The sequence below is a fragment of the Chiloscyllium plagiosum genome, unplaced genomic scaffold, assembly GCF_037043375.1.
Source record: "Chiloscyllium plagiosum isolate Xiang-an unplaced genomic scaffold, Cpla_swu_hap1 HiC_scaffold_1, whole genome shotgun sequence".
Classification (NCBI taxonomy): Eukaryota; Metazoa; Chordata; class Chondrichthyes; order Orectolobiformes; family Hemiscylliidae; genus Chiloscyllium; species Chiloscyllium plagiosum.
In genome coordinates, this window is record NW_028270139.1 from 167,602,542 (window position 1) to 167,619,938 (window position 17,397).

The 17,397-nt window shown below is 44.6% G+C and overlaps 1 protein-coding gene across 1 annotated transcript in view; it reads left to right on the forward strand.

Annotated features, from left to right (window-relative positions):
• The first annotated feature begins 1,572 nt into the window (after nucleotides 1-1,572).
• wdr54 (WD repeat domain 54) overlaps nucleotides 1,573-17,397 on the forward strand; it is a 72,487-nt gene continuing 56,662 nt past the window's right edge. Inside the window, exons 1-3 of the mRNA XM_087992129.1 lie at nucleotides 1,573-1,797; nucleotides 15,567-15,629; nucleotides 17,156-17,222. Of these exons, the coding sequence (XP_087848255.1) occupies nucleotides 1,573-1,797; nucleotides 15,567-15,629; nucleotides 17,156-17,222 (355 nt within the window). The remainder of the gene's footprint in view (nucleotides 1,798-15,566; nucleotides 15,630-17,155; nucleotides 17,223-17,397) is intronic.

Genomic DNA, 17,397 nt, shown 5'->3' on the forward strand with positions numbered 1-17,397 from the left:
AAATAACTAAAGAACTGCAGATGCTGGTAATCAGAAACAAAAATAGAATTGCTGGAGAAACTCAGCAGGTCTGTCAGTATCTGTGGAGAGAAGTAGAGTTAATGTTTTGGTCCAGTGACCAGTCTTCGGAACTGATTCCTATTCCTAATTCAGTTCACGTTTGGCATTGAAGTGAAATCCAAAGTTTAGATTCTGTAGCTGCAAGATTTGAGCAGGTTTATGGAGAAAGAGAAAAGGCAGGAGCAGGAGTAGCCATTTGACCACCCGAGCCTGCTCCACCATTCCGTACGATCATGGCTGATTATTGCGTTTAATGCACTAATTCCCCCCCCCCCTCACCCCCGATATCCTACGATCCCTTTCACTACAAGAACTATATGAGCACTAATGGATACAAGGAGATGGGAACTGATGGGATTATGCATGTTATACATAGCTCTGTGTTTAGGGTTTATTTAAAAGGGGCTCTGTGTTGCGGTTTAATTACGGGGGCTCTTGGGGTTTAATTACAGGGGGCTCTATCGGCATTTAATTACAGGGGGGCTGCTCTGTGTCGGGATTTAATTAAGGGGTGCTCTATCAGGATTTAATTATGCCGGGGAGGGACTCTGTGTCGGGGTTCAATTACAGGGATCTCTTTGTTTTTGGGTTTATTTATAGAGGGGGCCTGTATTGTGTTGAAAAGTGTGGCACAGTGGGATAGTGATTAGCACTGCTGCCTCTCAGCATCAGGGATTCTGGTTCATTTCCAGCATTGGGTGACTAACTGTGTGGAGTTTACACAGTCCCATTGTGTCTGCACAGGTTTCCACTGGGTGCTCCCATTTCGTCCCTTTATGTTGAATGCAGCAAGCAGTCACTAACTGTGTGTGACTTAGCACCTGATACTGTAAGTAGGATAGAATCCTGGAGGTTGGCATTTCAAGGGATTCAGTAGAAGGAGGAGAGAGGTTACTTTTGCCTAAATAAAGCAGCTGGTTTGTGAGTGTGACTGGTAACTATTTCTAGTTATAGTCATTTAGTCATAGAGATGTACAGCACAGAAACAGACCCTTCGGTCCCACGTGTCCATACCGACCAGATACCCAACCCAAACTAGTCCCACCTGCCAGCACCCAGCCCATATCCCTCCAAACCCTTCCTATTCATGTACCCATCCAGATGCCTTTTAAATGTTGCAATTGTACCAGCCTCCACCACATCCTCTGGCAGCTCATTCCACACACACACCACCCTCTGCGTGAAAAAGTTGCCCCATTGGTCTCTTTTATACCTTTCTCCTCTCCCCCTAAACCTATGCCCTCTAGTTTTGGTTTGCCCGAAACATCGATTTTCCTGCTCCTCGGATGCTGCCTGTCCTGCTGTGCTTTTCCAGCACCACTCTAATCTTGACTCTACTTCTACTCCTCTACTTTGTGCTCTTAGTGTAATCTTGTATGGCAAGACAGTTTTGAGGGGTGGAAGGGTTTACTGATGTTTTGATGAAAGAATAAACTAAAAGGTTTCCTGTTCATCTTGAATTCTTTGAAATTATATTATCCTAAGGAAGATTTTATCGATTGTTATTGCAGGATGTACAAGAGGGAGAAGAGCATTCAGATTAAGAGCAGTGCTTCTGCTCTCTACAACAATCTCAGTATTCTGCCTATCACTGCTAAGAACCTCACTTACTTTGCGGTCATCCATGGCAGTGTGGTGAACATGGTTAGTGCTTCCACTGATGGTCTGAACCTCTCGCACAGGCAGTTGCAGTCAAAGGAGGGAGGCATGGTACATGGTACTTCCTTAATCATACAGGTATGGACAGACTGCTTACATCACTTGAATTCCTTTCAATTTCCAAAATTAGGTACAGCTGAAGGCGCTCGGTCTGCACAGAAGCCACTGGATGACCTGAGCTTGTTCCTTTCACGTGTCCCAGCCCATGATGTGCAATTTTGCACGTCACCTTTAGTCTTGACACTTCATATCAGCATGCCAGAGCTCGTAGTATTATACCTTCAGGTTATAAAATGACAGATTGTCAGTGGTTTTTACTATATGCAAGAAGAACACCAGATCCAACAGGTTTATTTGGAAGTACAAGCTTTCGGAGAGCTGCTCTTTCATCAGGTAGCTAGTGGAGCAGGTTCATAGGACACAGAATTTATAGCAAAAGATCATAGTGTCGGACAACTGATGTGATATAGAGTCATAGAGATGTACAGCTTGGAAACAGACTCTTCGGTCCAACCCGTCCATGCAACCAGATATCCCAACCCAATCTAGTCTCACTGGCCAGCACCCGGCCCATATCCTTCCAAACCCTTCCTATTCATATACCCATCCAGGTGCCTTTTAAATGCTGTAATTGTAACAGCCTCCACCACTTCCTCTGGCAGCTCATTCCATACACGCACCCCCCTCTGTGTGAAAACGTTGCCCCTTGGGTCTCTTTCATATCTTTCCCCCCCCCCCCTCACCCTAAATCTATGCCCTGTAGTTCTGAACTCCTCCACCCCAGGGAAAAGACTTTGTCTATTTATTCTACTGAACAAACCTAGATTGCTGTTAAGCCTTTCACCTTTTAGAATAGGTTACATGTTTCAATTCATTAAATGTAATTCCCATAACTTCTTTCAAATCACATTCCCGAGATAAGGTTTTATGAAAAAGGGCGACATCTTAGCTCAGACAATGCATTAAAGGTGTGAGGTTAGAGTCTCTATTCCGTCCAAAAGATGAAAGACTTAACAGCAATTTAGGTTTGTTCAATATATCGTTTCAGTTGTTTGACACTATGATCTTTTGCTATAAATTCTGTGTCCTATGACCCTGCTCCACTAGCTACCTGACGAAAGAGCAGCACTCTGAAAGCTTGTACTTCCAAATAAACCTGTTGGACTATAACCTGGTTTGAGATTTTTAACTTTGTCCACCCCAGCCCACCACCGGCACCTCCACATCATATATGTTAAAAAGCCATTTAGTGAACGATAGGACTTAAACCATCATTACATGCTTGCATGAACATTCATTTACAGAGGTACACACTATGTAGCATACAGGAGTATTGGGATGTGGTGGATAAAAGATATTGAAGTGTTGAATGGCAGAGCAGGCTGTATTGGCAGGATGGCCTTCCCCTGTTCCTATGTTCCAATAAGCAACCACCACTTAATCAATATTCTTTCCAATATGCAAAGCTGCTCTGAGGGACCTTGCATGGTGATTAGCCTGCTAGCCCTGTTTGCAACTTTCACTACTGATTCCCAGGGGTCTGCACAAAAGCCGCTTCTAACCCAGCAACCATGTTTTCACTCTGTTTGCAATGGTTGCATGGTGAATCCCTGGCTAGTGAAACACAACTAAGTTGTTCAGATCAAGACTGCAGACCTACACAGCTCAACTGCAGGGTCATAACTGCAGATTCTTTTCCCCTCAACAATGGAGTGAAAAAAACAAAAAGGGAACTGATTTTGATTAGGTCTTTGGACAGGAGGCAATGTTTTGGAAGCTGATGGACTTGGTTTTGGTTTTGCTCTCTCTAGTTATTCACAAGTTATTAACTTATTCAAAGTCCTGAGAAAAGGAAAAGTCTCAGTCTATAATAAGTAAGGAAAAGTCTCTGGAGGTCCACAGAAGCTGTTTACGTTGACAGGTGACTTTGGAATTCATGCAAGATGTGTACAATCCAAATACTTGTAATACAGTCCATTAGTATTCAATGTTGAAACAGTTATCAAACTGGCAATTTACCTGGATTTGAATCTCACCCTGGCAGATGGTGGAATTTGAATTCAATGAAAAGAATCTGGAATTAAGAATCTACTGACGACAATGAAACCATTTTTGATTGTCGGAAAAACTCATCATCAATACCCACTAATGATCCACAATCTGAGCTACAAATCTTCTCCAAAATCTCAAATCCACTAATGTTCTTCAGGGAAGGAAATCTGCCATCCTCACCTGGCGTGGTCTACATGTGACTCCAAACCCGTAGCAGTTGACTCTCGATTGCCCTCTGAAATAGCCTAGCTATCACTACAAGATCTCAAAGAACTGAAACCAGGTAGATCACCTGGCATTGACCTTGGCACCAGCCCTGCTGAGCTAGCAAACTCTTCCTTACAGATATCTGGGGGCTAGTGCCAAAATTGGGAGAGCTGTCTCACAGACTTGTCAAGTAACAGCCTGACATAGTCACACTCATGGAGAAAGTGAGGACTGCAGATGCTGGAGATCAGAGCTGAAAATGTGTTGCTGGAAAAGCGCAGCAGGAGAAGGGCTCATGCCCGAAACGTCGATTCTCCTGTTCCTTGGATGCTGCCTGACCTGCTGCGCTTTTCCAGCAACACATTTTCAGCATAGTCACACTCATGGAATCATACCTTAGATGCAATGTTCCAGACACCACCTCCATTTAGGGATGTTTAAGCGACTCTTGGATAGGCACATGGATAGTAGTAAAATGTAGGGTATGTAGGTTAGTTTGATCTTGTTAGTTTGAAAGGTCAGCACACTATCAAAGCTGAAGGGCCTGTACTGTTCTGTCACCATCCCTAGATATGCCCTGTCCCACTGGCAGGACAGACCCAGCAGAGGTAGGTTGGAGTTGCTGTGGGAGTCCTCAACATTGACTCCAGATCCCATGAAGCCTCATAGGCATAATCGTGGGCAAGGAAACCACCTGCTGATTGCTACATACTGTCCTCCCTCTGCTGATGTTTCAGTATTCCTTCATGTTGAACAGCTCTTGGGGGAAGCACTGAGTGACATGGGCACAAAATGTATTCTGGGTGGGGGATTTCATTATTCACGACCAAGGATGGCTTGACAGCAGCACTGCTGATTAAGTTGATCAGGTTCTAAAGGACATTGCTACTAAACTTGAGTCTGCAACAGGTTGTGAGGGAACCAACAGGAGGCAAGAACATGTTTGACGTCATCCTTACCAATCTCCAAATTACTACCCGAGCAAATTAGCATAGGGATAAGAAAATTAAGGAAGTAAACACATGGCTAAAGGAGTGGTGTGGGAAAGAGGGGTTCCATTTCATAAGGCATTGGCATCACTTTTGGAACAGGAGGGATCTGTATCGATGGGACAGTCTCCACCTGAACTTATCTGGAACCAGTGTTCTTGCAAAAAGGACAAATAGATTAGTCACGAGTGAATTGGGGGGAAAGGAAAGGGAAAAAAAATGACAGCAAGTGTAAAGGTAAATAGAAAGGAAAGCAGCAGGTTAGGATGTGTGCAGGAGAGTTTAACTGCATGGCAGACGTATGAAATAAAGTGGAGCCGCAGGTACATAGGATAGTGGTGCAATTCTGGTCTCCTTCCTATGGGAAGGATGCTGTGAAACTTATCCTAGGAAACTTGAAAGGATTCAGAAAAGAACCTTTATTGGCCAGAGCATTGTGTGTAGGAGTTGGGATGCCATGTTGCAGCTGTCCAGGGCATTAGTGAGGCCACGTTTGGAATGTTGTATGCAATTCTGGTCTCCCTTCTCTAGGTAGGGTATTATGAAATTTGAAAGGGTTTGAGCTATAGGGAGAGGCTGAATAGGCTGGGGCTGTTTTTCCTGGATTGTCAGAGCCTGATGGGTGACCTTGGTGGGCGGCACGGTGGCACAGTGGTTAGCACTGCTGCCTCACAGCGCCAGAGACCCGGGTTCAATTCCCGCCTCAGGCGACTGACTGTGTGGAGTTTGCACATTCTCCCCGTGTCTGCGTGGGTTTCCTCCGGGTGCTCCGGTTTCCTCCCACAGTCCAAAGATGTGCAGGTCAGGTGAATTGGCCATGCTAAATTGTCCGTAGTGTTAGGTAAGGGGTAAATGTAGGGGTATGGGTAGTTTGCGCTTCGGCGGGTCGGTGTGGACTTGTTGGGCCGAAGGACCTGTTTCCACACTGTAAAGTAATCTAATCTAAAGTAATATAATCTCATCTAATCTAATCTTACAAAGGTTTATAAAATCATGAGGTCTTTTCCCTGGGGTGGGAGAGTCCAGAACTAGATGGCATAGGTTTAGAGTGAGAGGGGTAAGATTTAAAAAGGACTTAAGCGGCAACTTTTTCACATGGAAGGTGGTGCATGTATGGAATGGGCTGCCGGGGGGAGTGGTGGAGGCTGTTACAATTACAACATTTAAAAGGCATCTGGATGGGTCCATGAATAGGAGGGGTTTAGAGGGATACGAGCCGAATGCTGGCAAATGGGCCTAGATTAATTTAGGATATCTGGTCAGCATGGATGAGTTAGAGTGAAGAGTCTGTTTCTATGCTGTACATCTCTATGACTCTAAGATTAAAAGGAAAAATAACTCAGGAGATATTATTAATCGAGATGTTAGAATGCAAAAGAGGGTACAAATGCTAACATGAAGGCACTTTACCTGAATGCTTGTAGCATTTGAAACCAGCTAGGTGAGTTCACAGTGCAAATGAGTATGACTTAGTAGCCAATACAGAGACATGGTTGCAGGATGGTCATGACTAGGAGTTAAATATCCAGAGGTATCAGACTATTTGGAAGGACAGACAGGAGGATAGGGAGTTGGTATATCTCTGATATTTAAGGTTGGCATCAGCGCGGTGGTGAGAGATGATATAGGTTCGATGGAGAAAAAGGTTGAATCCATTTGGATAGAAATTAGAAATTCTAAGAAGAAAATGTCACTGATAAGCGTAGTCTATAGGCTGCCAAATAATAACATCATATTGGGGCAGGCAATGAATAAAGAAATAACTAAAGGAAAATAACTGCAGATGCTGGAATCCAAAGTAGACAAGCAGGAGGCTGGAAGAACACAGCAAGCCAGGCTGCTCGTCTGAGCCGTCTGTTGATTTTGGAGTCTAGAGAGAGACTGTCCGTGATGGTAGAGCCAAGGTATGAAAGCTTGTGGACCACCTCCAGCTCTTAGTTCGTTGATGGTAATGGCAGGGGGGTGCTCAATGCCTTGACCCAGCACATTGGTTGACTTCAGGTTGATGGTCAAGCCGAAGTCCTGGCAGGCTCTTGAGAAGCTGTCCATGAGGCAATGCAGATGTGTGTTACCAGTGCCGCGTTGTCTGCAAACAACATGCCCTTGACGAGTACTTCACGAACCTTGGTTTTCGTCCTCAGCCGGGACAGACTGAACATCCTCACATCCGATCTGGTGTGGAGGTAGACACTATCAGTTGATGTTCCAAAGACCTGCCTCAGAATGACTGCAAAGAAGATGCCGAACAGGGTGGGGGCAAGCACACAGCCGTGCTCCACATGCTGTGAATGTTGAAGGCCTCCAAAGAAGAGCGATCAAACTGAACAATGCCCTTCATGCCTGTGTGGAATGACTGAGCTATCCTGAGGAGCCTTGGGGGACAACCCATCCTGGCGAGAATTTTGAACAGGCTGTCTCTGCTCAGAAGGCCTTTGTCGAGTGGTTGTCTTTGCTCTTTGCATTTCTCTTAGAGTCATAGCGATGTACAGCGTGGAATCAGACCCTTCTGTTCAACTCGTCCATGCCGACCAAATATCCCAACCGATCCCACCTGCCAGTAGCCGGCCCATATCCCTCTCAACCCTTCCTGTTCATATACCCATCTATACACCTTTTAAATGTTCAATTGTACTAGCCTCCACCACTTCCTCTGGCAGCCCATTCTGTACATGCACCACCCTCTGCTTGAAAAAGTTGCCCCTTAGGTCTCTTTTACATCTTTCCCCTCTCACCTGAGCCTATGCCCTCTAGTTCTGGTCTCCCCCAACCCAGGGAAAAAAACCTTGTATCTTTACCCTATCCATGCCACTCATAATTTTGTAAACCTCTATAAGGTCACCCCTCAGCCTCCGACACTCCAGGGAAAACAGCCCTAGCCTATTCAACCTTTCCCTATAACTCAAATCCTCCAACAATGGCAACATCCTTGTAAATCTTTCCTGAATCCTTTCAAGTTTCACAGCATCCTTCCCATAGGGAGGAGACCAGAATTGCACGTAATATTCCAACAGTGGCTGAACCAAATCCTGTACAGCCGCAACATGACCTCCCAAATCCTGTACTCAGTAATCTGACCAATAAAGGAAAGCATACCAAATGCCTTCTGCACTGCCCTATCTCCCATTAAGTGTATAAGTCCTGCTAAGATTTGCTTTCCCAAAATGCAGTACCTCATATTTATCTAAATTAAACTCAATTTGCCACTTCTGATTTCATTGGTCCATCTGATCAAGATCCCTTTGTACTCTGAGGTACCCTTCTTCACTGTCCACTGCACCTCCAATTTTGATGTCATCTGCAAACTTATTAATTATACCACTTATGCTCACATCCAAATCATTTATATAAATGGCGAAAAGTAGTGGACCTAGCACCGATCCTTGTGGCACTCCGTTGGTCACAGATCTCCAGTCTGAAAAACAACCCTCCACCGCCACCCTCTGTCTTGTTCAAGAAGGAAAATAGGGACAATCCAGGAAAATATAGACCAGTGAGCCTCACGTCGGTGGTTGGGAAGCTATTGGAAAGAATTCTTAGGGATAAGGCTTATACACATTTGGAAAAGCATGGCTTAATTTGGGACAGTCAGCACACCTCCTCCCTCACCTCCATCCAAGGCCCTAAAGGAGCCTTCCACATCCATCAAAGTTTTACCTGCACATCCACTAATATCATCTATTGTATCCGTTGCTCCCGATGCGGTCTCCTCTACATTGGGGAGACTGGGCGCCTCCTAGCAGAGCGCTTTAGGGAACATCTCCGAGACACCCGCACCAATCAACCAAATCGCCCCGTGGCTCAACATTTCAACTCCCCCTCCCACTCTGCCGAGGATATGGAGGTGCTGGGCCTCCTCCACCGCCGCTCCCTCACCACCAGACGCCTGGAGGAAGAACGCCTCATTTTCCGCCTCGGAACACTTCAACCCCAGGGCATCAATGTGGATTTCAACAGTTTCCTCATTTCCCCTTCCCCCACCTCACCCTAGTTTCTAACCTCCAGCAACTCGATCCCCTGACTTGTCCGGACTTGTCCGACCTGCCCAGCTCCTTTTCCACCTATCCACTCCACCCTCTCCTCCCTGACCTATCACCTTCATCTCCTTCCCCACTGACCTATTGTACTCTATGCTACTCTCTCCCCACCCCCACCCTCCTCCAGCTTATCTCTCCATGCTTGAGGCTCTCTGCCTTTATTCCTGATGAAGGGCTTTTGCCCGAAACGTCGACTTTGCCTGTCCTTGGATGCTGCCTGAATTGCTGTGCCCTTCCAGCACCACTGATCCAGAATCTGGTTTCCAGCATCTGCAGTCATTGTTTTTACCTCATGACTTTCTGCAGGGCAAATCATATCTTACTAACGATTGTATTTTTCGAGGAGGTGACAAAGTTTCTCAATAAAGATGGAGCAATGGATGTTGTTTACATGGATTCTTTAATTAAGGCTTTCAACAAGGTCCCTCATGGTAGGCTCATGCAGAAGATTAAGATGCTTGAGATCCATGGTGACATATCCATGTGAATTCAGAATTGGTTTGCCCATAATTGGGAGAGGGTAATGGTGGAAGGGTATTTTTCTGGCTGGAAGTCCGTGACTAGTGATGTTCTGCTGACTTGGATGAAAATGTTGATAGTAAGTTTGCAGACAATAAAAGATCAGTGGAGTTGTGGCTAGTGTAAAACTTTGTCAAAGGACACAGCGGGATATCGATCAGTTGCATGTCTGGGTGGAGAAATGGCAGATGGAGATTAATCCGGGTAAGCGGGAGGTGCTGCACCTTGGGAGATCAAATGTTAAAGAAAATTATACAGTTAATGGCAGGACTCTGAATAGCATTGATGTTCAGAGGGGTTCAAGTCCATAGCTCCCTGAAAATGACCACTCAAGTAGATATGGCGGAAAAAAAGATATATGGTATGCATGCCTCTATTGGTCTGGGAATTGACTACAAGAGTCAGGATGCCATATTGCAGCTTTATAAGGTTTTGGTTAGGACACACTTAGAGTATTGCATTCAATTCTGTCGCCACATTACAAGAAGGATGTGGAGGCTTTGGAGAGGGTGCAGCGGAGTTTTACCAGAATGCTGACGGGATTAGACGGTTCGAGCTTTAAGGAGAAGCTAGACAAACTCTGGTTGTTTTCCATGAAGTGGCACAGGAAGGGAAACTTGATAGAATATAAAATTATGAGATGCATCGATAGGGTTGATGGACAGAATCTCTCTTTCTAGTTGAAATGTCTTAAGTCTTGGGGCATGCATTTACAGTGGGAGGGGAGGAAGTTATCAGGAGATGTGAGGGGCAAGTCTATTTTTACGCTGTGAGTGGTCGGAGTCTGGAACAAGTTGCCAGGGGTGGTGGTGGGGACAAATATAATAGGGGTGTTTAAGCAGCTTTTAGATAAGAACACGAAGATGCAAGGAATGCAGGGATATGGATCAAGGGTAGCCAGAAGGGATTGGTTTAATTGTCCATAGGGGATGGCTGAAGAGCCTGTCCCTGTGCTGCACGGTTCTACGCTCTGTGCTGTAATGTCCTGTACGACTGCAACATGACATCCCAACTCCTGTACTGAATACACTGACCATTGAAGGCAAGCACATCAAACGCCTCTTCACCACCTGCCTACCTATGACACCACCTTCAAAGAATTATCTGAACCCCTAGGTCTCTCTGCTTGACAGAACATCCCAATGCACTCCTGCTCGGATTTGCCTTTCCAAAATGCAACACCTCACATTTATCTAGAATCATAGAGCTCTACAGCATGGAAACAGATCCTTCCGTCCAACTCGTCCATGCCGACCAGATATCCTAAATTAATCTATTATTTGGAAACACCAGTGTTGAACTGGGGTGGACAAAGTTAAAAGTTTGTGAGAAGATTTGTAGCTCGGGTGCTCGTTGTTGTGGTTCTGTTCGCCGAGCTGGGAATTTGTGTTGCAGACGTTTCGTCCCCTGTCTAGGTGACATCCTGGGTGCTTGGGAGCCTCCTGTGAAGCGTTTCTATGATGTTTCCTCCGGCATTTGTAGTGGTTTGAATCTGCCGCTTCCGGTTGTCAGTTCCAGCTGTCTGTTGCAGTGGTTGGAGAGAACAGAGAACAGCGTAGAGGCATGGCACTCATCCACAGATTCAGTCAATAAGCACATCGACCTGGACCCAATATACCGACCACTGCAACGGATAGCTGGAACTGACAACCGGAAGCGGCAGAGACAAACCACTATAAATGCCGGAGGAAACATCACAGAAGTGCTTCACAGGAGGCTCCCAAGCACTGAGGATGCCACCTAGACAGGGGACGAAACGTCTGCAACACAAGTTCCCAGCTGGATAAAGTTAAAAATCACACAAAACCAGGTTATAGTCCAACAGGTTTATTTGGAAGCACTAGCTTTTTGAGCACAGCTCCTTTATCAGGTGATTGTGGAGAATAAGATTGTAAGACACAGAATTTATAGCAAAAGTTTACAGTGTGATGTCACTGAAATTATATATTTAAAAAGGATTACTGCAAGGAAGTGTACCAAGAACTGAACAACCAGGAACACTACAGGCAACTACCGGCCGATCCAATCAAACAGCACACTCGTGAACCAAACACATTGATCAGGACTTTGGACCCAGTTCCCCACATGCACTCATCCCACATACTTCTCGTGTAGGCAACTTCTACTGCCTTCCAACAATACACAAAGCCAATACACCAGGATGTCCCATCGTATCAGGCAATGGGACTCTGTGTGACAATCTCTCTGGCTATGTCAAAGGCATTTTGAATCCCGTTGTACAGGGGATCCAGCTTCTGTCCCGACAGTACAGATTTCTTACAGAATCTCAGCACCAACGGACCAGTCGAATCCAGAACATTCCTCGTCACAATGGAAGTTTCAGCACTCTACACCAGCATCTCCCACAATGACGGCATCACGGCAACACCCTCAGTACTCAACACCAACAACTGCCAATCTCCAAACACCATCCTACAATTCATCCGTTTTATCCTCGATCATAATGTCTACCAGTTCTTCATTCAGACACATGGAACAGCCATTGGGACCAAATTTGCATCCCAATATGCCAACATTTTCATGCACAGATTTGAACAAGACTTCTTCTCCACACAGGACCTCCAACCAACACTATACACCAGGTACATTGACAACATTTTCTTCCTCTAGACCTATGGCGAGGAGTCACTGATAAAACTACACAGTGATATCAACAAGTTTCAACCCACCATCAAACTCTCCATGGACTACTCTCTACTATCTGTCTCATTCTTGGACACATGCATCTCCGTCAAGGATGGACACCTCAGCACCACACTCTACCACAAACTCACGGATAACTTCACAGTGCTACACTTCTCCAGCTTCCACCTGAAACATATTAAAATAGCCATCCCCTATGGACAAGCCCTACGCATACACTGGATCTGTTCGCATGAGGAGGAACGTGATGGGCACTTGGAAGTACTCAGAGATGCCCTCATAAGAACGGAGTGTGATGCTTAACTCATCGACTGCCAGTTCCAATGTGCCACAGTGAGGAACCATAATTACCTCCTCAGGAGACAGACACGAGCTGCAACTGACAGGGTACCCTTCGTTATCCAGTACTTCCCAGGAGCCGAAAAATTACGCCATGTTCTTCGCAGCCTGCAACACGTTATCAATGAGGATGAGCACTTCGCCAAGACCTTCCCCACATCTCCACATCTTGCCTTTGAACAGCCATCAAACCTTAAACAGATCATTGTTCACAGCAAACTGCCCGTCTTTTAGGACAATACCATACAACCTTGTCATGGTAAACGCTGCAAGACCTGTCTGAATGTCGACACAGATACCACCATTACGCGTGGGGACACTTCCCACCATGTACGTGGCAGGTACTCATGCGACTCAGCCAATGTTGTCTATCTAATACGCTGCAGGCAAAGATGTCCTGAGGCATGGTACATTGGCGAGACCAAACAGAGGCTATGGCAACAGATGAATGGACACCGCAGAACAATTGACAGACAGGAGTTTTCTTCCCAGTCGGAGAACACTTCAGCGGTCCGGGACATTCGACCTCGGACCTTCAGGTGACCGTCCTCCAAGGTGGACTTCGGGACAGGCAACAACAAAAAGTGGCTGAGCAGAAGCTGATAGCCAAGTTCATTACCCATGAGGATGGCCTCAACCAGGACCTTGGGTTCATGTCACACTACAGGTGACCCCATTGCAATAGACATACACACACACACTTCCAGAATTACATTTTACTTTGCTCAAAAACTGCATGAATCCATGTAAAATTCTGTCAATCCATTTTTTAGATTAGAATCAGTCTGACCATTGTGGCACAGACAGCCTCACGGGGTTAATACCTTTCAATACCTTATGTGGGCCAACATGACACCAGTTGTTAAAGTGCACTTGAGGATGTAACTTTTAAAAAAGATTTTGCGATTTACAAATGGAAGAACTGAAACCAACATGGTCATTCTAAAAGATGAGAGACTTAACAAACGATCTGGGTCTTTTTCAATATATAATTTCAGTTACATCTCAGTGTAAACTTTTGCTATAAATTCTGTGTCTTACTATCTTATTCTCCACAGTCACTTGATGAAGGAGCAGCACTCTGAAAGCTAGTGCTTCCAAATAAGCCTGTTGGACTATAACATGGTGTTGTGTGATTTTTAAGTAAATTAATCTAGTCCTATTTGCCAGCATTTGGCCCATATCCCTCTGAACCCTTCTTATTCATGTACCCATCCAGATGCCTTTTAAGTGCTGCAATTGTACCAGCCTCCACCACTTCCTCTGCCAGCACATTCCATACATGCACCACCCTCTGCACCTAAACATTGTCCCTTAGGTCCCTTTTATATCTTACCCCTCTCATCCGAAACCTATGCACTCTAGTTCTGGACTCCCACATCCCAGGGAAAAGACTTGTCTATTTATCCTATTCATGCCCCTCATGATTTTATAAACCTCTATAGGGTCACCCCTCAGCTTCTGACACTCCAGGGAAAACAGCCCCAACCTACTCAACCTCTCCCAATAGTTCAAACCCTCCAAACTTGGCAACATCTTTGTAAATATTTTCTGAATCCTTTCAAGTTTCACAACATCTTTCCAATAGGAAGCAGACCAGAATTGCACGCAGTATTCCAAAAGTGGCCTCACCAGTGTCCGCAACATGACCTTCCAACCCCTGTACTCCATACTAAATTAATCTCCATCTACCGTTCCTCAGCCCAAGATTCTGTATGTCTCAGCTCATCATGAAATTACCATTAGTTGTTATTAAAAGCTATCTAGTTCAGTTCTATGGCTCCAGATCTGTAACATGTGGTTAAGTCTTAATTGCCATCTGAAATTGTTGAGCAAATCATTCAATTTGAGGGCAGTTAAGGATGGACAGCAAATGCTGATCTTGCCAGTGACACACGCAAACTGTGAAAGATTAAAAGCCATCACTGTTGTGGCTGCAACAACCTGTCACACCGCAAATTCTAAAAGACACAAGTCAGCAGTATAATGGGTACTCTGCAGTTGCTTCGATGAGTGCAGGGCTAACAACAAGGAGAAAGTGAGGACTGCAGTTGCTGGAGATCAGAGTCGAAAAGTGTGGTGCTGGAAATGCACAGCCAGTCAGGCAGCGTCCGAGGAGCAAGAGAGTCAACGTTTCAAGCCTGATAAAGAGCTTATGCTTGAAACATTGATTCTCCTGGTCCTTGGATGCTGCCTAACCGCCTGTGCTTTTCCAGCACCACACTTTTCGATGCAGGGCTAACAACACTCAAGAGGCTCAACATCATCCTGCCCACTTGATTAGCATCCATCCACAACCTTTGATTTTCTCTTCCTTCACCACAATGCCAGCAGTGAAACTATTAATTCAGTACCCAGGTAAAGTTCTGGGGATCCAAGTTCAAGTCCTGACAGGACAGAGAGTGGAATTTGAATTCGGAATTAAGAGTCTAATGATGACCATGAAACCATTGTCAATTGTGGGAAAAGCAGATTTATTGATGTCCTTTAGGGAAGGAAATCTGCCATCCTTCCCACGTCTGACTGCAGACCCACAGCAATGTGGTTGACTCTTCACCACTCTCTGGGCAATTAGGACTGGACAATAAGTGCTGGCAATGTTAATAATGCCACATTAAATAAAACTACAACGCACCACAGCAACACAGCCAGGCTCCTTCAACACCAAATTCCAAACCAGTGACTTCTACATCTAGAAGGACAAGGGCAGGAAACACGAGGATAAACCATCATCTGCAAGTTCCACTCCAACCTGCACACCATCCTGACTTGGATATATATCACCATTCCTTCATTGGTCTTGAGTCAAAATCATGAGTCCCTCCCTTTATATCACTGTACCATATGAACTGCAGCAGTTCACCACTACCCTCACCAGGGTACCTAAGAATGGGGAATAAACACTGGCCCAACCAGCAACACCCACATTTATGAATGAATAAACAGAAATATTAACCCTTAGCTTACAATGATTTCTTCCACATTGTCAGAATATAAAAGTAGATGCATTGTTGCTGAACATTTATCCTCTGTCTTTTTCCAGGCTTCATGGTGTGTGTTACCTTCCCGCATTCTCCTCGTACTGGCGTCACAGAAAGGCATTCAGGTAGGGGAGAGTCTATAAATTCATTCAATATGAATTTATACATCTGCAGTTTAATCTCATTTGATGATTCAAATCTTTTTGTAATCTCTTCCATTCCCATGATGATGTACATAGTTATTGTTCTGATCTCAATTTAAGAGTTTGTGCATCCCTAATTTTAATTGTTCTACCAGTAGTGGCTGTGCCTTCAACTGCCTTCAGTTCCACATTTGGAATTCCCTCCTGCACCTCTCTACCTTGCTGTCTTTGTTTTAGACACTCTTTAAAACCTACCCCTTTGCCCAGTTTTGGATCATCTAATCTAATAAATCTTTGGAGCTCCCTGTTTTTTTTATTATGTTTCTGTGAAGTGCTTCGAGCTGTTTGCTGTATAAATAGTTGTTGTTGTAATCACCTCATGAGGTGCTAGCAAATGAAGCCATCAGTCAAAGTGAATGAAATTTCTTTGTTTTCGGAGTTGGAATTGTGGAGTGAAACTGTGATGTATGTGAATTAATATTGATATTCTTCAACAGTTAACTATTCATCTCTTCTCCAACCATTTGACAGAAGGTGGTGAGTATTAAGTGGGACAAGATTAGATGAGGAAATTGAGGGATTGTAATGTGAATTGTGGGACAGTGAGATAGGGTGTGATCAGGAGAGTGATTTGATGAGGAGGGACTGAGTAACCTTTTCAAACATAGAAAATAGGAGCAGGAGTAGTCCACCTAAGCCTGCTGATCCATTCAGTTTTAGCTATGCTGTACGCCTGGGATGTTCTCTGTTGAACAGAGAAGACTGAGATAGGACCTGATTGAGGGACATGGACGGGGTGGATAAAAAGCAGCTGTTCCTTTTATTTGAAAGATCAATAACAGAAGGCATGATTTTAAGGTGAAGGTCAAGAGGTTTAGAGGGGATTTGAGAATTCAAATTTTCACTGAGGGTGTTGAGTGCCTAGGGTGTTGGGAGGGTAATTGAGGTGGGAGACCTCACATTATTTGAATAGTACTTGGATGAGCATTGCAAATGTCATAATGATTTAGTGACTTGAGCCAAGTGCTGGAAAGTGGGACTAGTGTAGATTTACAGTAGTTTTGTCAGTGCAAACTTGTTGGGCTGAAGGGCCTTTCCTGTATGGTATGATTCTATAATAAGCTCGTGGCTGATTATTGTACGTAGTATCCTCTTCTGGCTTTCTGTCTATACCCTTTGATCCCTTTAGCCCTAAGAATTATATCTAATTCTTCATTTGAAACTTTCAATATTTTTGACATCAGCTGCTTTCTGTCGTAGAGAATTTTATAGGTTGTTTTGGTTACCAAGCTTCTTGTACATTAAATTTAGCTTTGAAACTTTTGTTCTCTCTTTCTTGTCAATGTGTCTCTCTGACTGCCATCCCATATAACAGGCTTCATGATTCTGATCATTGCTATTGTGTGATTGTGCAGTTTTTATGTGTTGGATTGATCCATTGCAATGTAATATTTAATGCAATGGATGTGTAAATGTTTCCAGCAAACTCACTGCACATATCTTTACAGATGTATGAGTCAGATGGCTCCATCATGGTGTATTGGCATGCAGTGGATACCCCAGAAGCACCAACAGGTACCAGTAAAAGCTTTATGCTGTTGTGGACTAGGCCAGACTCCCGCAAAACATTTTAAGAAGGTAGTCCAGACCTTAACCTTTTTTGTTCTTTTAGGCAGATGTAAGGTGGATATTCCAGGAATGATGCAGATGATCAAACTACTTGGCTTGAAGCAAAACAATTTATTTAAAC